Source organism: Acipenser ruthenus, chromosome 48 (genome assembly GCF_902713425.1).
Source record: "Acipenser ruthenus chromosome 48, fAciRut3.2 maternal haplotype, whole genome shotgun sequence".
NCBI classification, from domain to species: domain Eukaryota; kingdom Metazoa; phylum Chordata; class Actinopteri; order Acipenseriformes; family Acipenseridae; genus Acipenser; species Acipenser ruthenus.
In genome coordinates this window covers 3,344,289-3,366,372 of record NC_081236.1, presented here as the reverse complement: position 1 = coordinate 3,366,372, position 22,084 = coordinate 3,344,289, and the positions used below count along the sequence as shown (strand labels likewise).

General features: G+C 40.6%; 3 protein-coding genes across 4 annotated transcripts in view; 1 reads left to right on the top strand and 2 right to left on the bottom strand.

Moving 5' to 3' along the window:
* The window catches only part of LOC117967638 (uncharacterized), a 39,753-nt gene extending 31,863 nt beyond the window's left edge, over positions 1-7,890 (top strand). For both annotated transcript variants that reach the window (XM_059014684.1, XM_059014683.1), the window contains 2 exons: positions 193-465; positions 5,924-7,890. The gene's annotated coding sequence lies outside the window, so the exon portion shown is untranslated. The remainder of the gene's footprint in view (positions 1-192; positions 466-5,923) is intronic.
* Positions 1-22,084, bottom strand: part of LOC117407892 (uncharacterized) — a 150,059-nt gene that overhangs the window by 102,299 nt on the left and 25,676 nt on the right. The window lies entirely within an intron of this gene.
* Positions 461-15,568, bottom strand: LOC131721234 (caspase recruitment domain-containing protein 8-like). Its single transcript, XM_059014688.1, has 8 exons — positions 15,420-15,568; positions 10,882-10,943; positions 9,896-10,110; positions 9,314-9,552; positions 9,033-9,149; positions 8,352-8,499; positions 7,611-7,640; positions 461-5,988 (listed from the first exon to the last, which is right to left on the bottom strand). Exons 1-8 carry the CDS (start codon positions 15,528-15,530, stop codon positions 5,708-5,710), a joined length of 1,203 nt encoding a protein of 400 aa, XP_058870671.1. The 5' UTR covers positions 15,531-15,568; the 3' UTR covers positions 461-5,707.

Genomic DNA, 22,084 nt, shown 5'->3' with positions numbered 1-22,084 from the left:
TACCCGCATACTAATGGAAATACGTTGTGTCTTATAGGATTCTGTTAACACATACTAAGGTATGTTGTGAATGAGTAAAAACATACAGTATAGCTGTTCAAATGAAAACACAAAAATAATCTATGTGACTTACATACCTTCAGAAATGCATTGCTAATAATGTATTATCTATGCATATATATCTCTTTTTAGTTTGTGATGTTATTTGGCGACTCACATCACAGAAGCCTGGCCGATGGTTTTGTGACAATGCCACTCGGGAACCTGAGATTTGGCTTCAGCTCCACTCCTGCTGCCTGTGCAGCAATATTGAGGAAGGAAATTCTGAGAGAAACCTAACCTGAAGAACCAGATTTAGTGGTTCTTTTAGCCCCTGGTAATAACCTCACCAAGAGCAACACCATCAAGGAAGCTGGCAAGGAATCTGCTACCCTTATCCACTCAGCACAGCATAGGTGGAATAAGGTAATGTAATGTAACAACTGCAATTGTTGCTGGGGGTTTAGAAAATGGGGTTGGTTGGTTGTGCCAGATTTACCTCACTGCTACTGTTGCTGGGGTTTTAGTAGTGGCCGGGCACTGAAAACATGACATTTTGGCTGGTGGGTTGTATATTTCAGTCAGTCCTGAAAAAATTAAGGATTTACGTAACTCAAAAAAGGGGGTTCATGTTATTTCACTCAAAAAAAAAAAATAAATTAACGATTGTAAGTGAAAACAATAGGGATTTTAAAATTCCTTTTATGTTATTGTAATCCTGTTTAACCTCCTTGTTGGTAGGTGGTAGTATTAGATTTTCCGACCCGGCTTATGGTTGACCTTGGCCTTTAAGATCTGTTGCATCAGGAATACCATCGCTGTGCAGCCCGAATGAAGGTCCGATACCTCTCAATATCCGAACACTTCCCCGTCACATGCTCAGATCTGTGGTGTACTGATGGTGTACATCTCAGTGATGACTGTGGCATGCCTCTCCTTGCACAGCTCATGTGGTGTGCAGCTTACCAGCAACTGTTTGCTGCACAAGAGACCAAACCAGCAACAACAGGTTTGCAGAGCAAGAAACCTGGCCTCACTCCACGTGTGGTTGTGAGAGGATCAGCACCAGTAATCAGCAGCGCTGATCCTTTTGAGTGGGCAGAGGTGAAATACGGTACCACCGAGAAGGCAGCGGAGTAACTATTCTTGGAAATGACTCTAAATATTAAAACTTAATTTGTGATCATCAGTTTGGTGCTATATCTGAACTACATTTCCTCAATGTGTAGCTGCATTACAATACATTAATGTGGATTGTATGATATAGAAAAAACCTGTCATTTAATTTTAGGGCTTGAGTGGTGGTAGTGTGTACCACGTCCATGAGTCTTCGGTGCTGTGCTACCCAAAGGCGTATGGAGTGGTTCGGAGTGAGAGGCTAGGGTCAGGAGCTGTTACTGAGAAGGCAAGGGAAGTGAAAGGGGAAAACATTAAAGCTAAGTAGGTCACGTATCAGTGAGACTGTAACAGCCAGGCAGCAAGACCAGAGTGCAGGTGAGGTGAGGGTGAGGAAATGTCCTAAAACAGCAGAGATGTCAGTGAGACAGCAAGGTGACGTAAGGGAGGTAAGACTACAGGTGTGGTGAAGGATGGAGGTAGGATTACAGATGTGAAGGAGGGAGGTAGGACTACAGATATGAAGGAGGGAGGTAGGACTACAGGTGTGAAGGAGGGAGGTAGGACTACAGGTGTGAAGGAGGGAGGTAGGACTACAGGTGTGAAGGAGGGAGGTAGGACTACAGGTGTGAAGGAGGGAAGTAATTCTACAGGTGTGGTGAAGGAGGGAGGTAGGACTACAGGTGTGGTGAAGGAGGGAGGTAGGATTACAGGTGTGAAGGAGGGAGGTATGACTACAGGTGTGATGGAGGGAAGTAGGAATACAGGTGTAGGGGAGGAGGGAGGTAATACTCCAGGTGTAGGGGAGGAGGGAGGTAATACTCCAGGTGTGGTGAAGGAGGGAGGTAGGACTCCAGATGTGGTGAAGGAGGGAGGTAATACTCCAGGTGTGGTGAAGGAGGGAGGTAATACTCCAGATGTGGTTAAGGAGGGAGGTAACACTCCAGGTGTGGTGAAAGAGGGAGGTAGGACTACAGGTGTGGTGAAGGAGGGAGGTAATACCTCAGGTGTGGTGAAGGAGGGAGGTAGGACTACAGATGTGGTGAAGGAGGGAGGTAGGACTACAGATGTGGTGAAGGAGGGTAGGACTACAGGTGTGGTGAAGGAGGGAGGTAATACTCCAGGTGTGGTGAAGGAGGGAGGTAATACCTCAGGTGTGGTGAAGGAGGGAGGTAGGACTACAGATGTGGTGAAGGAGGGAGGTAATACTCCAGATGTGGTTAAGGAGGGAGGTAATACTCCAGGTGTGGTTAAGGAGGGAGGTAACACTCCAGGTGTGGTGAAAGAGGGAGGTAGGACTACAGGTGTGGTGAAGGAGGGAGGTAATACTTCAGGTGTGGTGAAGGAGGGAGGTAATACCTCAGGTGTGGTGAAGGAGGGAGGTAGGAATACAGGTGTGAAGGAGGGAGGTAGGACTACAGGTGTGGTGAAGGAGGGAGGTAATACTCCAGGTGTGGTGAAGGAGGGAGGTAATACTCCAGGTGTGGTGAAGGAGGGAGGTAGGACTACAGATGTGGTGAAGGAGGGAGGTAGGACTACAGATGTGGTGAAGGAGGGAGGTAGGACTACAGATGTGGTGAAGGAGGGTAGGACTACAGGTGTGGTGAAGGAGGGAGGTAATACTCCAGGTGTGGTGAAGGAGGGAGGTAATACTCCAGATGTGGTTAAGGAGGGAGGTAACACTCCAGGTGTGGTGAAAGAGGGAGGTAGGACTACAGGTGTGGTGAAGGAGGGAGGTAATACCTCAGGTGTGGTGAAGGAGGGAGGTAGGACTACAGGTGTGGTGAAGGAGGGAGGTAATACCCCATGTGTGGTGAAGGAGGGAGGTAGGACTACAGGTGTGGTGAAGGAGAGAGGTAATACTCCAGGTGTGGTGAAGGAGGGAGGTAGGACTACAGGTGTGGTGAAGGAGAGAGGTAATACTCCAGGTGTGGTGAAGGAGGGGAGGTAGGACTACAGGTGTGGTGAAGGAGGGAGGTAGGACTACAGATGTGGTGAAGGAGGGTAGGACTACAGGTGTGGTGAAGGAGGGTAGGACTACAGGTGTAGTGAAGGAGAGAGGTAATACTCCATGTGTGGTGAAGGAGGGAGGTAGGACTGCAGGTGTGGTGAAGGAGGGAGATAGGACTGCAGGTGTGATGAATACACTAAATATTAATTGTTCAAAAACTGGATTAACAAAATTCAAATACAGAGACACTAGTACATTGTACAACAGAATATAGTGAAGAACAAGGTAAGTCATTTGGGGGAGTACAAAGGAAACTAATACAAAATGTTAAATATGATAAATAACAGTGGGTCGCAGAACATTATTCTAAGAAAACATAAACTTTCTGTATTTGTAAATCCCCAAATAAAAGGAAAAGGCCTATGCTAGCCTGCGATATCTGCCATGAATGGTACATTTGAATGTGTTGGCATTCCCAATCATAGTGGTGCAGATATTGACACCATGGGCTTTGTCTGTAACTCAGACACATGCCAGCTAAAGGTACTACCAGTACAAAAGAGTTTTACATTTACAGGTAAAAAAACAGACTACCCTGAAACACTACTAAATAAAACTGTTCATGTATGGTCTTAATTTACACAAGGAACGAAAACAGACAATCTGTGTACTCCACTTGACTGTTTTAAAAACATAAGTGAAATAAATGTTGCCTTTTGTGATACTACAAATACAACTGTTAATGTATGTTCTTATAACAAAGGAACACAAACAGATGATCTATGTATTCCACTTGATTTCTTTAAAAACATAAAGCGAAACAAATTTAAATGTGGATACACAACACATGTCATCAACATGTGAGCAATATACTGTGGAATCTGTGGAGGATTCTTCAATTGAAGAAAATGATTTTAGTCAAGATACTTTACATTGTATTTTATCACAAAGGGCAACATTTGGTGATTTTACATGTTCAGTTCTGCCATCAGCTACATTCCATTTATCAATGGCAGATTGGTCTCAGCTCCTTGAGTTAAAACGTGGGAGATCTTTCCAGAAATATTCATGGGAAACCACATTTGCAAATAAAATGAAAGATTCCAATCCTTACTGTGTCATAGCATTTAAAAACCATTGTTTCAGTACATCTGTAAAAAAAGCATTAAAAAAAACATTTTAAAATAAATGGATATTGTGCTCATGAAACTTGTGCACTCACATTTGAAATTACTTTAGAGAAGCACAACAGCATTGATTTTCATATGCTGGTGAAATACTCCATTCGGTTAAATCTTTGAAAGCCAGACCATTCAGAGGACCTGAGAGGGAGCAATTGACTGGATAATTAATGTATGTTAAATACTATACATTATTTAATGAAATATTGAGTAATAAAGATCCCAAGTCATTAGCTGCTTATAATAGAACAGGGGTTGGCTCCAGCACTTCTGTTCTTAGAAAATGTCATGTTTTCAGTGTGCGGGCGATACTACAACCCCAGCAACAATGACTGAAATACACAACCCACCAGACAAAATGTCATGTTTTCAGTGCCCGGGCACTACTAAAACCCCAGCAACAATAGCAGTGACATAAATCTGGTACAACCAACCCCATTTTCTATTCACTATGAGTCTGTTCATTACATTTAACCCCCTTTTTACTGAGTTGCAATCCTTAATTTTTTTCAGGAATGGCTGAAATATACACGATAGATTTTTACAAACAAAATATATAACAGAATATAAAATAAACAAATAGAAATACAATAAGCAATATAAACAAAAATAAAGATAAATACAATAAAGCATTTTTTTAGCAGATTATTTGAGAATTATTTTTAAATACGCTTTCGACCCTCTCTGACTGACTTACCGGAAGTTGAATAATGTTGCCAGCAACTGTTGCTCGCTTCACACAGGGTGTCAGAAATATATCCCGTCGGTCTCAATTTTTTAGTTTCATGTTTAGACATTTTAAAACAGTGTGTTTGTGAACTCTATGGAGTTCGAGAAGCTGCCCTTACAACGTAACGTAACAGGGTTACGATTATACACGCCGTGACTGAAGATAGATCCCTACACACAGCACAAAACAACAAAGGAAGTTATTTCCTTTTAAAAGGAACGACTTCTCACATGAAGCATTACAATATACAAGATATCTGCACTGACATAATCCAGAAGATTGGATTATGTCAGTGAAAACATTCATATTGCACTTAATACCAGGCATAATCAACTTCAATCACAATTTATTAGGCATACATGCTTTTGTTTTTGATACCTTCTTTTTCAAACATTTACCATTGTGGTAGCATTTCTAAAAGCCTTCTCAGTGAGACTTGGAGGATACATTATTATAGTGTAGTTCAGCCTGCCTTGTAAATGAAAGCCTAGCTAGTCCTGCAAGACTGGAGGTTGAATACAAGCTGGTTGAGCTGTCCTGATACAGCAGAGTGCAATGCTTTATGGAGACAATAGTGTGCAGTGACACTGGATTTAGAATAGGCCAGATATCAGAGGGTTATTTTTTAGTTCTGTTTTGATGGATTAGGGTTTTATATTGAAGAATCTATTATAAGCAGTTATTCGCTTCTTAGTCGACTGATTGCCTGTGAAGCCCCAGGGTGACGTATAAGGCAGGGTCCCTCTCTGCAAGTTTGTAGATGAATTTCTCGCTTGCGGAAGTCCCCTTTTTCCTCACCATGTCGATCAGGCAGCTTGCCTTGTCCTTGGTGCAGGTCTGCCCCTCCTTCACACTCTCCACCTCGCCATCGTTCAACACATTCATGTGCAGCATGTCATCCAGCAGGTCCCGGATTACTGAGGCGTTCAGCCCCTCGATGAGCCTCGTCCGCACCGCCTTCAACCTCTCTCCTGAGACACAACAAGCAATCATTAATCCAGCACTCAAAATACAGCAACGCAGAGCCTTCAACCTCTCACCTGAGACACAACAAGCAATCATTAATCCAGCACTCAAAATACAGCAACGCAGAGCCTTCAACCTCTCTCCTGAGACACAACAAGCAATCATTAATCCAGCACTCAAAATACAGCAACGCAGAGCCTTCAACCTCTCATCTGAGACACAACAAGCAATCATTAATCCAGCACTCAAAATACAGCAACGCAGAGCCTTCAACCTCTCACCTGAGACACAACAAGCAATCATTAATCCAGCACTCAAAATACAGCAACGCAGAGCCTTCAACCTCTCATCTGAGACACAACAAGCAATCATTAATCCAGCACTCAAAATACAGCAACGCAGAGCCTTCAACCTCACCTGAGACACAACTAGCAATCATTAATCCAGCACTCAAAATACAGCAACGCAGAGCCTTCAACCTCTCACCTGAGACACAACAAGCAATCATTAATCCAGCACTCAAAATACAGCAACGCAGAGCCTTCAACCTCCCACCTGAGACACAACAAGCAATCATTAATCCAGCACTCAAAATACAGCAACGCAGAGCCTTCAACCTCTCACCTGAGACACAACAAGCAATCATTAATCCAGCACTCAAAATACAGCAACGCAGAGCCTTCAACCTCTCACCTGAGACACAACAAGCAATCATTAATCCAGCACTCAAAATACAGCAACGCAGAGCCTTCAACCTCTCATCTGAGACACAACAAGCAATCATTAATCCAGCAGTCAAAATACAGCAACGCAGAGCCTTCAACCTCCCACCTGAGACACAACAAGCCATCATTAATCCAGCAGTAACACACTCAAAATACATCAAGAACACTCCAGCCATGGTAGTTATTTCAACACGAGCGCCGTGCAGCAAACGTTACTGTTTTCAGATGTTGAGGTTTTGTGTTTTTAAAAATGTATTCTAAACTGATTTTTTTCTTTATAGAGTTCTTATAAAAAAGCTAATACTTTTTGACATAGATAAACACATTTTTATTATTATTTTGTTATTTAGCAGACGCCTTTATCCAAGGTGACTTACAGAGACCAGGGTGTGTGAACTGTGCATCAGCTGCAGAGTCACTTACAATTACATCTCACCCGAAAGACGGAGCACAAGGAGGTTGAGTGACTTGCTCAGGGTCACACAATGAGTCAGTGGCTGAGGTGGGATTTGAACCGGGGACCTCCTGGTTACAAGCCCTTTTCTTTAACCACTGGACCTCACAGCTGCATGTAGTCAAAAAGCAAATCAAATAGAGACTGCATTAAAAATTGATGTTTGAATCCTGAACTGGGAGTACATCCAAACCTGAACTGTTTTTAAATCTCGCCTTAAAACATATTTATTTAAATTGACATTCTTTTAATTCGTTGTTTTTATTATTTTGATTTTTAATGTTGTTAGTTGTTTGTATCCAATTCTGTATAGGTGATGAGTTTAGTTTTATTGCTATTTTACTTGTCTTCCTTTGCTGTGTTAAGCGCTTTGTGATAATCCTTTAAGAAAGGCGCTATATAAAGTAAAGATGGGGGGGGGGGTGAAATAAAAGTGATTACCACTTACCAGGTGGAGCTTGACCTGATGAACTGAAACCTGAGAAAATAAAAGTACTATTATACACACCTATATTATATATACACACACAGTCACCTCCAGAATTATTGGCACCCTTGATAAAGATGAGCAAAAAAGGCTGTACAAAATAAACAACACAGGTTATGAGCTATATTTTATGCTTAAATATATGGGAAAACCATATTCTTTTATTCTAATACAATTGCTCAGAGAAAAAGTTTTTTATTAACAAGTAATACACATTTTTCTCAAAAATAAATTTATAATTTGAGAAATGTGTAATTTTGGTTGATTCCATTGAATCATTATAAAGTGGAAAATTACAATATAGATCAGTACTGGTATTATTTATTTTATACAGTCTTTCTTGCTCATCTTTATCAAGGGTGCCAATAATTTTGGAGGTGACTATATATATATATATATATATATATATATATATATAAACACTGTTATTAACAAAACTGATGAGCAAAAACAACAAAAAGGTCTTTCTTGATTAAAGTTTGAAGCTTTTGTACTGAACATTATTGGCTCATCAGTCCTGAGGTTTATAGATTGTACACATTTTCCATGTTTGCTTTCCAGTTGAAAAACAAAGAAATCCCAGTTGAACAGATTCACATATTTTACATAGTTATTATTGAATCCATATTTTATCAAAAGCTGGCAAAATGTAATGACTGCTAGTTTTTCAGGTAACTTAAAATTACAAATGAACCCTCTTACCATCAAGCAATACTCTGCGAGACCAGACCGAAGCATCTCTTCTGGTGCTTTTGAAAACTTTAACAGTCAGCTCTTCCACGTCATTGTTCAAAAAGATTTCAAATGTTGGGGGGAAGTTGGGACCGTAGTCTCTTACAAAATCATAAGTCTAAGATTGAAAAAGAAACAATCTTTTGAATAGCTCACATATTTAGAATAATTATAAACCCCAAAGAATGTGTAAATATATAACGCAATAAAGCAGCAACCTCTCTCTGTGTTTTATATAGGTTTGGTTTTGATGGCTTTCTAGTCTCTTGAACATATCAGCTCAACACCTTCAGGTTTGATATAAATTACAAAAGGGGAAGAAATGAATTAATCAAAATAATGAAGTCTGTGTTTTCCAGTAATTCTGGGATTGCAGAACATCATCACCCCTACGTAGTGATTTTGTTTAATTCCATTTTACCATTCAACTTAGTAAATTACTGTATAATGGAATGACAATACTGTATCTGACAGGGTGTGGCAATAGCAAAATGGACATATTTTTTATAATTTATAAATTTGTAGATGAAGTGTAACAAATATGAGCAAACATGATTACATTATACAATGTGGCATATTACATTATACAAACACACACTCCCAAACAGATCTATGTTTTAGTCAGCTAGATTAAAGTAAAGCTTAGCTTACGTCTGGTTGTACATGAGCGTTTTCCTGGTCACATGAAACGCTGTACTTTTCCTCTTCCAACACAACACAGTGTGAACTTGTCTCAATGAAAATACTGTCTTTTTGCTTCTCTTGCACCTTTGAAGGGGAGGGAAATGTTTTATATTGATTAAATCCAAAAGAGGAAGCGCTTGTCAGAAAAATCATGAGTATTCATTTCCATAATAGTAATACGATTATTAACTAAAATTCAGATATTTTTGTATATCAACTTTAATGTGGTTCTCCAATCCTTTACTTACTTCATCCAAAACAACATTTGAGGAGAGCAAGAAAACATTCAGCTTCTTTATCTTAGTCAGCTGCCTGAGAAACAGAAGCACCTGAGCTTTACTTTTATATTTCAGCCATCTTCTCACAAGACCAAAGAGAGACATTTCTGTGACTTTTATTTTGATGTGAGTTTCTGTCACTTCGCTTGGTTTAATCATCTCAGCATTGTCATTCTTGTAGTGTGCCACCATCAAGTGATTCTGAACTTCTGGAAAAAAAAAGATGAAAGGAGTTTAAGTTTAAACCGAGAAGGACAAAACTAAAAATGCCACTGAAGAGAACTCTTTAGACTGCTGGTTCTAAAACATAATGCAGGATTTCTTGAAATAATATACCAGCGAATGTGGGGTTTCTTTCTCATCTGCAGTGACATGTGCTACAGTTTTACCTGATAGTCACCAACAGGACTGCACTTTTGTGGCTGCTTTAGACACATGTCTGCTTGTTCTCATGCTTGTTATTCACTCCCTCTCATGTATTTGAGTTCAGGGACTGTAAATAACAAATTGTTAAAATAGCTTGAGTTTCAGCAATTTCAAGTTGCCACTGACCAGGGGAGCACTCCGAATGTGGGAAGGAAAGGTGCTTCAGTGCTCCGCTTGGACTGTTTATATCATACAGCGGGCCGGCAGGAAGCAGGGAGCTCTGGTCTAGGGGACACTTCTCCCATTGCTCAGTCCCATACACAACTTCAGCTGGAGACGCCACGTCAAAAATCAGAGCTGTGATCTCACACTGGTATTCTCCTTCTTTCTCAAATGAAAACCTAGACGTCAGAACAAAACATTAAAAAAACGATTGCTAGCGTCCGGTTGTGCTGTATGATACAAGCATGAGGAAATAAGCACATGTATTAAACATTTGGGTATATGGCCCCACACTCTAGCTTTTCAGTCCATAAGGAATTGTGGCAGTGTGACCCCGCCTTGTGTGTATTGTTTGTTTATATGTTGCATGTAGTGTGTTAAATGTTGGTGTAGTCATTGGTAAATGGCATATAAATGGGTCTGTGTAACACGAGTGATTTCAAATGTAGATTTGTATTTAGTCACGAGGATTGCACACCACTTCACGTGCAGATAAAATGTGTATACTGTGTGTCACGGGATTGCACTTAATTAAATCATGTGCAGTTGTACCGAGATTCCAATTGAATGATTGATTAGCAATCGAGTCTCGGTACAACTGCATAAAAGCAGCATGTTTTCACCCACTCGGGGTTGGGTGTACAGAGAGGAGGTACGGGGAGATAGAGAGGAGACAGAATTTAAAAATAACAACTGCTAAAACGTGCTAGATCAGCCAGCACGACACTTACTTGTTTGTCTGTCTGGTTTGTTTGGCCCTTGTGCCTGTTTGTTTTGTGGTTTGTGTAAAAACCTTTGATTTCATTATTATTTAATAAAGAAACCGAGCGCTTTCGCGTCTCGGCTTTTAACCCGCAGCTGCTGTGTGTTTGCGTCTTCTTCCGGGTGTGATGTCACCACTGCAGCCATCCTGCCACAGGAATATAACAATTTTTTAATGCATACATTACCTGTAGTATTTATGGTATCCCTCATGGTGTATTGTAGGCCGAAATGTTCTTAATTCTGTGACCTAAAAAAGATAAACAACTTGTTCACATATACTTCACACAATTGTTTGAAGCGTTGACTTATTCTAACTTTAAAATGTCTTGAGTTCAATCCAAAGAAGCCTTTTTCATTAGAACATAAGAACATAAGAAAGTTTACAAACGAGAGGAGGCCATTCAGCCCATCTTGCTCGTTTGGTTGTTAGTAGCTTATTGATCCCAGAATCTCATCAAGCAGCTTCTTGAAGGATCCCAGGGTGTCAGCTTCAACAACATTACTGGGGAGTTGGTTCCAGACCATCACAATTCTCTGTGTAAAAAAGTGCCTCCTATTTTCTGTTCTGAATGCCCCTTTATCTAATCTCCATTTGTGACCCCTGGTCCTTGTTTCTTTTTTCAGGTCAAAGAAGTTACCCGGGTTGACATTGTCTATACCTTTTAGGATTTTGAATGTTTGAATCAGATTGCCGCGTAGTCTTCTTTGTTCAAGACTGAATAGATTCAGTTCTTTTAGCCTGTCGGCATACGACATGCCTTTTAAACCCGGGATAATTCTGGTTGCTCTTCTTTGCACTCTTTCTAGAGCAGCAATATCCTTTTTGTAACGAGGTGACCAGAACTGAACACAATATTCTAGGTGAGGTCTTACTAATGCATTGTAGAGTTTTAACATTACTTCCCTTGATTTAAATTCAACACTTCTCACAATATATCCGAGCATCTTGTTAGCCTTTTTTATAGCTTCCCCACATTGTCTAGATGAAGACATTTCTGAGTCAACATAAACTCCTAGGTCTTTTTCATAGTTCCCTTCTTCAATTTTACTATCTCCCATATGATATTTATAATGCACATTTTTATTGCCCGCATGCAATACTTTACACGTTTCTCTATTAAATGTCATTTGCCATGTGTCTGCCCAATTCTGAATGCTGTCTAGATCATTTTGAATGACCTTTGCTGCTTCAACAGTGTTTGCCACTCCTCCTATTTTTGTGTCGTCTGCAAATTTAACGAGTTTGCTTACTATACCAGAATCTAAATCATTAATGTAGATTAGGAATAGCAGAGGACCTAATACTGATCCCTGTGGTACACCAATGGTTACCTCGCTCCATTTTGAGGTTTCTCCTCTAATCAGTACTTTCTGTTTTCTACCTGTTAACCACTCCCTAATCCATGTGCATGCATTTCCTTGAATCCGTACTGCGTTCAGTTTCACAATTAATCTTTTATGCGGGACTTTGTCAAAAGCTTTCTGGAAATCTAAATAAACCATGTCGTATGCTTTGCAGTTATCCATTTTCAATGTTGCATCCTCAAAAAAGTCAAGTAGGTTAGTTAGACACGATCTCCCTTTCCTAAAACCATGCTGGCTGTCTCCCAGGATATTGTTACCATATAGGTAATTTTCCATTTTGGATCTTATTATAGTTTCTATAAGTTTACATATAATGGAAGTCAGGCTTATTGGTCTGTAGTTACCTGGTTCGGTTTTGTCTCCCTTTTTGTGGATCGGAATTATGTTTGCTATTTTCCAGTCTGTCGGTACAACCCCTGTGTCAAGAGACTGTTGCATGATCTTGGTTAGCTGTTTGCTATTTTTTTTCTTCATCTATGATATTGCCATTTGTGTCTCTTTTAACCTCCTCTTTGAATGTTCTCTTGCTGTTATAATATTGGAAAAATATTTTGGAATTGGTTTTAGCCCCCTTAGCAATATTGATTTCTATCTCTCTATTGGCCTTTCTAACTTCCTTTTTGACTTGTGTTTGCAGTTCCAAGTACTCTTTCTGTGTGCTTTGTTTTTGGTCCCTTTTAAATGCTCTGTAAAGTGCCTTTTTTCGCTGAATATTTTTTTCAATTGATCTATTAAACCATTTTTGCCATTTTGTTTTAGATTTAGATTTGTCTACTTTTGAGATGTAATTGTTTTGTGCCTCTATTACTACATTTTTAATAAACAGCCATCCTTTTTCTGTGGATGTTTTCTCTATTTTACTCCAATCTACTTCTGTTAGTCTCCGTTTCATACCTTCATAGATTGCTTTTCCAAAATTGTAAACCTTAGCTTTAGTCATTACTTTTGGGGTTTTAAAAACTATTTCAAATGAGACCATGTTGTGGTCTGAGTTTGCCAATGGCGCTCTGACCTCTGTTTTAGTTATTCTGTCTTCATTATTTGAAAAGACTAAATCAAGGCATGCCTCCCCTCTAGTCGGTGCCTTGACAAATTGCGTTAGGAAGCAGTCATTTGTCATTTCCACCATTTCAATTTCGTCCGTCGTGCCCCCCATCGGGTTTTCCCATTTTATACAGGGGAAGTTGAAATCCCCCATTAGTATGGCTTCTCCTTTTCTACACGCATTTCGAATGTCATTGTACAACAGATTATTTTGCTTGGCGTCTGAATTTGGCGGTCTATAGCATGCTCCTATTATTATGCCCTTTGAATTTGTGTCCATTATTCTGATCCATATTGATTCTGCATTGTTTTCTTTGTCCTGATTTAACACCTGGGCTTCAAGACTATTTCTTATGTATAGCGCTACCCCTCCGCCTCTTCTGTCCTGCCTGTCTTTCCTATACAGTGTGTACCCACTAATATTATATTCGTCTCCATCACTCTCAGACAACGAAGTTTCTGTAACACCTATCACATCATAGTTACTTGTTAATGCAGTAGCTTCAAGTTCTAACATTTTGTTTCTGAGACTTCTAGCATTAAGATAAATACATTTAATAGTGGTCTTACCTGAGTTGTTGCCCTTGTTTTGATATGGTCTCCCTTCTATTTTTTTTTGTTTTCTCCCCCCTTCATTTCTAGTTTAAATGCTTCTGGACCTCCTGAAGGATCCTTTCTCCGAGTAGATTGGTTCCCTTTCTGTTTAAGTGCAGTCCGTCCCACCTGTATAGATAGTCCTTGTTGTAGAATGTACTCCAATGTTCAAGAAAGGTGAAGCCTTCCTGTGTGCACCACGATTTCAGCCATGCATTTTGATTTTGTATTTCCAGCTGTCCATATGGTCCTTTCCTTCCTAGCTCATTGAATTTGTTTTGCAGGGATCTTGGCCTGTCTCTTCCAATGTTGTTTGTACCGATGTGGACGACTACTACCGGGTTGTCTCCTGTTCGTTCTAGGAGCCTGTCCACATTCTCAGTGATGTGCTTGACAGAGGCTCCTGGAAGGCAGCACACTGTTGTAGTAAGGGGGTCCAAACTGCGAACTGAACTTGCTGTGTTTCTCAATATGGAGTCCCCAACAATCATGACCTCCCTTCTTTTTGCTGCCTGGTCAGCACTGTTTATAGGGTCCTGGATGTTGTTTCTTTCATTCTCTTGATGTTGGTTTTGGTCATCTAAATGTTGAAGTGGCTCAAATTTGTTGGATGTTTGGATTTCTGGTGGTTGTGTTTGACGAAGTTTCTTTTTTTCCCTGCTTCTGCCTATCTGAACCCAGCTGTTTCGACTCTCTTCCATCTCCCTGGTGGCTTTCAGTCTGCTAGGGGTGCAGACTTCCATGAATTGTGGGTGTGTCAGCTCCTCAAGCTCCTGTTGCTGTCTCATTTCCTCCAGCTCCTTTTCTAGCAGGCTTAATCGCTGAAGCAAGTCCTGGATGGTGCGGCACTTTACACAAACTTGGTTGAGCTCTGGTGGGTTTTCTCAGATTTCCCACATCATGCAGTTGTCACAGATTACTGGCTTGAAGACCATTTTTTTTTTAAAGTTTAGTATAGCTTCTGCAACTGTCAACCTGCTTTCAAACTGCTTCTAACTGCGTTGTACTTGTCCACTCATACTTCTCCCACGCTGTCGCTGGGAAGCCTAGCTGCCTTTGTTTGTGTTTGTGCTGCGGGCTCCGCCCCTCCCCCGTGTCCCAGAACGCCGCGGAATTTGAATCAGCTGCTCCGAGTTTCAGCTTGTTATCAGAAAAATACACGCAGCTGTAAGGCTTTAAGCTGCAATGTTTTCTGATTACAGCGACTCCAGATTTAATTTAAAGATGTAATTCCTCCTTTCTGCTTCTAACTGCGTTGTACTTGTCCACTCGTACTTCTCCCACGATGTCGCTTCCACACGCTGTCGCTCTATTGTATTATATATAGATCTATATCTATATCTATATATATATATATATCTATATCTATATATATATCTATATCTATATCTCTAACTGTATCTATCTATCTATCTATCTATCTATATATTATATATATATATATATATATATATATATATATATATATATATATATATATATATATATATATATATATTATTTTGTCTACAAGGTCCAGTAGAAATGTGAGACTTCATGCCTTGGCAAGAGGTTTGTAAACACTGAGTTGCACAAAGTTACAGCTTCCTCTGTTAAGATTAGTTCTCGATTAAAGAATACTTTACTTACTTCCTTTTATTGCAATATGAAGATGAATCTGATTTTTGAAATCCTGTATTCAAATGACAGCAGACAGCAGTTACTTGCCGATAGTAATTACCTCATTTTCAGCAGCTTCACACATCGATTGATAGTCTTGGCTTGTTTCAGACACAGGATCACAATTACCTGTCAGAGTTAGAGAGTAAATAATTGAGAGCTGCAGTTTCATATCTCAAGCAAGAACATCTGAAAGAAATAGTGTGAACAAATCTGAGACCACATGCTCAAGGTTCTGATGCTAATGAGAGATGGAGTTTTCTATTGCACGGTACTTTCCTGTTTAAAGGTTATGAATTTTAATTTAGAAATTCAATTATGTGCTGCTTGTGCTTCGAGGCTGTGCTGTGAATAGATGCCTTTGAGTTTCATGTACCATGTCCTGTTATTGCATGACATAACTATTTGGAATCCAAATAGAGAGCCTTGAATAGTGTATTTCCATACTGTATGTAAAAATAATGTAAAATGTTACGCTTTCCAACATTTCTGACAATAGTGACCTTCTCACCTTTCAAGACTTAGTTACACATTTTAATTTGCCTGGGACTACTTTTTTATTTTAGACTACAAGCTCTTTTGAAAACCTGTGGCGTCTCCTGGGGGTCAAATTTATCAACACATCCCATCATTGAATGGGTCTCGGATGCTAATACAAGGGGTATGGTGGCGTCTATTTACTCAAAATTACTTAAATCGTATAAACCTCTGACCATTACTAATGTATGGAATAATGTGTTAATTGCATCAAAGAATCCTAACCATCAATTAAAATATTACAAACTATAGCATAGATTACACCCGTGTAACAAATTTATTTATTTTTTTGGTTCCTGGGTAGTAAGTGTTATTTCCTAATTGCTTATGCCTCAAAAGTATAGAAAATGGCTATTATTCCCCACAAACTTTGCTTTTGTGACCAGGACAGTGATATTTTGAAATTTACCTATTTTCCAGAACATTCCAGATAGATTCAGAGCTGAGTAAACTTGGAGTAACTTCTAGAACTTTCTAGAACTTTCCAGTAATATAAATAGTAGTATAAATACAGGGGCCTTAAGCCCACCAGTTCAGTTTAGTTCCAGCTGCCTAAGTGGATACATATCTGCATTTTTCTGAGATGGCATCAAGGTCATAGGAGACTTCAAAATGGTGACATTCCTGATGGGTCTCCAAGGCAGGGTTTTACCAAGTTTCCCTGCTATCTTTGCCTTTGGGACAGCAGGGACACCAAGGCGCACTACCACAGGCGGGACTGGCCACAGGGGACCGAGTTCTCTGTGGGGAGGAACAACGTCAAGTGGGAGCCACTGGTGGACCCCCGGAAGCTGCTGATGCCACCACTGCACATCAAATTGGGCCTTATGAAACAATTTGTCAGAGCTCTAGATAAGGAGTCGGCAGCCTTCAAGTACCTTCAAGACTTCTTCCCTAAGCTGTCTCAGGCAAAGGTCAAAGCCGGTGTCTTCGTCGGACCACAGATAAAGAAGATCCTGGAGTGCAATGAATTCCCCAAGAAGCTCACTAGTAAGGAGAAAGTGGCTTGGAACAGCTTTGTCGCAGTGGTTCGGGGCTTCCTGGGCAATCACAAGGCCGAAAACTATGTGGAGCTGGTTGAGACTCTGGTGAAGAACTACGGCACAATGGGCTGTAGGATGTCCCTCAAAGTCCATATCCTTGATGCTCATCTTGATAAATTCAAGGAGAACATGGGAGCGTACTCGGAGGAGCAAGGTGAGCGCTTCCACCAGGATATACTGGACTTTGAACGCCGCTACCAAGGACAGTATAACGAGAACATGATGGGAGACTACATTTGGGGGCTGATTTGTGAAAGTGATTTACAGTATAATTGTAAATCTCGAAAAACTACTCACTTCTAAATCTTTTGTAGTCATTTTTGTATTACTTTAGTATAAATACATGTTAATTTGGATTCATATGTTGTTTTTTTCTGACTAAGTGAACAAAAAGACACAAATTCGCCCGTTTTCTCATTGGAAATAGGTAAATTTCAAAATATCACTGTCCTGGTCACAAAATCAAAGTTTGTGGGGAATAATAGCCATTTTCTATACTTTTGAGGCATAAGCAATTAGGAAATAACACTTACTACCCAGGAACAAAAAATTGTGTTACATAGTGTTATACATAAGTATAAAATAGAGTTTTGTTCTGTATTCCTAATGTATTTTTTTCCTTCTGTATTTTTTTGTTGTGTTGCTTCTTTTATGCATTGAAAAGCAAATTCAAATTTGATACAAGTAAAAGCTATATTAAAAACACATGTATAACAAACTGTACAAGTTTAAGCACTTTTAAATGCCCCTTACCTTTCTCCTTCTTATACTCTGGGGTCAGTTCCTGGGAGTCCTTCCATTCCTCTGACTGCTCCTCTCCCACCTTCCTTCCCTCCAACTGCTCCTCCTCCACTTTCCTTCCCTCTGACTGCTTCTCCTCCACTTTCCTTCCCTCTGACTGCTCCTCCATCACCTTCCTTCCCTCTGACTGCTCCTCCTTCACTTTCCTTCCCTCTGACTGCTCCTCCATCACCTTCCTTCCCTCTGACTGCTCCTCCTTCACCTTCCTTCCCTCTGACTGCTCCTCCTCCACCTTCCTTCCCTCTGACTGCTCCTCCTCCACCTTCCATCCCTCTGACTGCTCCTCCTCCACCTTCCATCCCTCTGACTGCTCCTCTCCCACCTTCCTTCCCTCTGACTGCTCCTCCTCCACCTTCCATCCCTCTGACTGCTCCTCCTCCACCTTCCATCCCTCTGACTGCTCCTCTCCCACCTTCCTTCCCTCTGACTGCTCCTCCTCCACCTTCCATCCCTCTGACTGCTCCTCCTCCACCTTCCATCCCTCTGACTGCTCCTCCTCCACCTTCCATCCCTCTGACTGCTCCTCCTCCACCTTCCTTCCCTGACTGCTCCTCCATCACCTTCCATCCCTCTGACTGCTCCTCTCCCACCTTCCATCCCTCTGACTGCTCCTCCTCCACCTTCCTTCCCTCTGACTGCTCCTCCTCCACCTTCCATCCCTCTGACTGCTCCTCCATCACCTTCCTTCCCTCTGACTGCTCCTCCTCCACCTTCCTCTGGTATGCCTTCTCCTTCATCATCCACCACCAGGGTGCCTGACCCTGCACCTCCACCACCTTCCATCCCTTCACCTTCCTCTGGGATTCCTTCTTCATCCGCCACCTGGATGCCTGACCCTGCTCCTCCAAGCCAGTCTGGAAAACACCAGCTGTCACTCAGAAATAGAAAGAGCAAAAACATTCCTGAGGAGGGAAGTTCACTTTCTTATAGGTTTCACGTAATAATTTAGGATTGAGTGTTTGAATTTATGGTGAAGGCTACATAAACCCACATTATAGTAAATGGTTTTAAGTAGCAATTATTGAACGAAGAACAAAAACATGCAAGTCACAAAGTTACTGAGAAAGAAAGCCAAGGAGAGGACTGAGAAGGAGAGATTCTTGGTAAATAACAGCTGCTTTTCAACAACCCTGTGTTTATCAATTTGTCTGTAATGTTCCATGTGTGTTACTGATGTACTTGTTTTGTAAAAAAAGTGACAGTGTTATGGCAGGTGTTTATAATCTTTGTCTAATCCTGAATTATAACTGTTTACAAAAATATTACTTAAGGAGCCTCTTCTGTGAATAAGAATGCTGACTGAACCGAGATAAACTACATTATATGCAAAAACAATAGGATAAACAAAATGACTTCCACTTCGTGAACAAAAAATAAAAATAAAAATAGCAGCACAGATTCTGTGCTCGTGGTTATACATGCTAACCTACAGACAAAGTTTTTTTATACAACTGAGTGCAATGCTTGTCAATGGGAGAGAATACTGTGCAGTGCGCACAATTCAGAATGGAATAAAATGTAATAGCAAGGCAACATGCTTTCTGTTTTACTGTACAATATAGTTTGTATTTATTTGCTTACACTGTATATCAGACATAGAGGGAAATAGAAAAGGACAAAGTGAGATGTTAAGTGAGATTACTCTACCTTGAGGGACAAGTGGCAGGTAAGAGCTTCGAAAGATGGCCCTATTTCCGGACGTGCATATGCATATACACCTCTATTTACATCTCCACCTGCATAAAAAAGCAAAAAGCACAGTATTGACAGGAGAAAACACTCAAAGAAATACAGTAAGTGGATGAAAAACTGGAAACCACCTGCGATATTGAGACAGAAGTGTTAAGCAAACTGCATGACTGACTCACAGAAGATTTTCATCCCAAACTTCTTGAAGGAATTAAAGTCTTATAATCTTGAGTAATGGCTGTATGTACTGTAGCTCCTAAACAGAGTGTGTAAGGAGATAATCTGTGAGAGACTGAGGACATAAACACGGAGGGACCAGAGCTACATAAAGATTAATCAGATTAAAAAATAAATAAAATACAGACAGCCAAACTCTTACTGCTAATCCGATATATTTTGTGTGGGTCGACTGGATCCCGACTGTGATCAGCACGCAACACCAATCTCTTGACTTTATCCAGAGCACACTGGAAATGCCTCCTGCAGTCAGCAGGATCAGGCTGGTCAATACCCTCCCTGTATTGACCTGTCGCCACTGCCCAGTCCTAGATATAAAGTGAACAGACTAAGAAAAAACACACTTTTTGTAGTTGCTACTGTTATTTTTAAAAAAAATCCCATGTCTAATAAATTAGTTTTCGGTCTTTTTTCTTTTTTTTGTGGCTTCGAAGCAGGTCCCAAGATTTCATTCTGGTGTCTCAGACTGCGTTTCCTTATGTAGAAGTCCTACAGTCTACGGATCACCAGAAACATCAGCTACAAGCATTGTCTCTGATAACAAGACCCCTTGATTCAATGGAGTGCAATGCTTTTTAATAGGGCTAGTATTGTGCAGGGGTGGTTGATTTAGAAAGGGTGAGGGATTGTGGAACACCCCTAATTCAGTGAATGTGAAGTTGGGGCATCTTATTACCAGCTGGATTGCAAAGACCAGGTGTCACATTGTATTTTGGATAAGGGGATATTAGGAGCTAGTTTGTTGTATCTTAGAGAGGAAAGACCCACAGTTTAGTTCAAAGCAAGCAAGCACACCTCAGTTCTGACCTGACCTAACCTTTCAGTCCTGGGATAACTTAGAAATAGAAAACTGCAAAATTGTTCCTGGATTCAAACCTCGAGTCTCCTGACATAGGGCACTGAGCTGCTGCATTAACTATATCCCTCCTTGGGAAAATGAAAATATCAATCGCTGTCCTCTTGGGGAAGGTTCAAACTATCACAGGTATTTCATATTTTAAATTAGTGTAAACCCACCTTGAATATCATTGTGTCCTCAGGTGTCAAGACCTTCCGGTTGTCATGTTTCCATGGGATTCGAAACTGTTTTAGTGCCTCATTGGTCCAGCTCAAACCAGGGTACCGCCGACTGTTGATTTGCTCCACCAACCAGGGCTGGAGCCTGGTGTTCTGGGGAGCATACCTAAAACAGAATAATAAAGAAATGTGGAACAGCTAAGAATAAGAATCTATCTGTCGATCCAGCTGCTTTCATATATAGAGAAATATGTAATGGATATGTTCATAGTAGCTACAGTGTATTCCAGTGTTGACTTTCAACTATTATTCTTCCAATAGGAAAAAATACTGAATCTCCTTAACAATACAAATTGTGTGTATACCAATAGGGGCGTAGCCTTTCTAAAAGTGTGTGGGGGGGGGGGGGGGGATAAGATGTAATAAGCTACTTGATGCAAGAGAGCGAGCTTGTACTTATAAAGCTTGCTCTCTTTTTCACTACGGTGAAAATTCTACCTGTTCGAGGTCTCACTGACATAACGTGACTTTCGGCTTGTGTATCAGGACAAATATCCACCGAAAATCTACTGTATTATACCTTACTAAACAGCTGAGAATCTGAAGATTATTAAGAGAATAATGTTGTCACTCCATTATTACATAGGAGGCTGTGTGGTCCAGTGGTTAAAGAAAAGAGCTTGTAACCAGGAGGTCCCCGGTTCAAATCCCACCTCAGCCACTGACTCATTGTGTGACCCTGAGTAAGTCACTTAACCTCCTTGTGCTCCGTCTTTCAGGTGAGACGTAATTGTAAGTGACTCTGCAGCTGATGCATAGTTCACACATCCTAGTCTCTGTAAGTCGCCTTGGATAAAGGGGTCTGCTAAATAAACAAATAATAATTATTATTTATTTCTTAGCAGACACCCTTATCCAGGGGGACTTACAATTGTCACAAGATATCACATTCTTTTTTACATACAATTACACTATTATTTACATACAATTACCCATTTATACAGTTGGGTTTTTACTGGAGCAATCTAGGTAAAGTACCTTGCTCAAGGGTACAGCAGCAGTGTCCCTGTAACATAGCGGGTTGTGAGAGACGGCAGGGAGGGGGTTAAAACCTCCCTGCAAAGAAAAAAGGAAAAAAACCATGTGAGAATGCACCTTTTTGTTTGATTTGTGTTGCTTTATTATTTCATTTAGTTTGCTAATTGTTTTATTGTTTTGTTTAATTGTTTTATTATTAATTATTATCCGCACCTGGGCATTATTAAAAATTAGATCCAGGTGCGGGAGTTTAAAAGGAGAGCAGGCAGTCTGATCGGGGCTGCTGAGTGGAAGGAGGCAGAGAGGTGCGCTGTCTCCGAGTAGCCAAAGGAAGAGAGAGAGAGAGAGAGAGAGAGAGAGAGAG

Excerpts from the sequence above, each read along its gene's own strand:
- LOC131721234 (XM_059014688.1), bottom strand. The coding sequence starts at position 15,530 with ATGAAACTGCAGCTCTCAATTATTTACTCTCTAACTCTGACAGGTAAT. Across the intron at positions 7,641-8,351 it reads TCGCAGAGTATTGCTTGATG|GTTTCAGTTCATCAGGTCAA; the intron begins GTAAGAGGGTTC and ends TTATTTTCTCAG. Across the intron at positions 5,989-7,610 it reads ATCAGGTCAAGCTCCACCTG|GAGAGAGGTTGAAGGCGGTG; the intron begins GTAAGTGGTAAT and ends GTTGTGTCTCAG.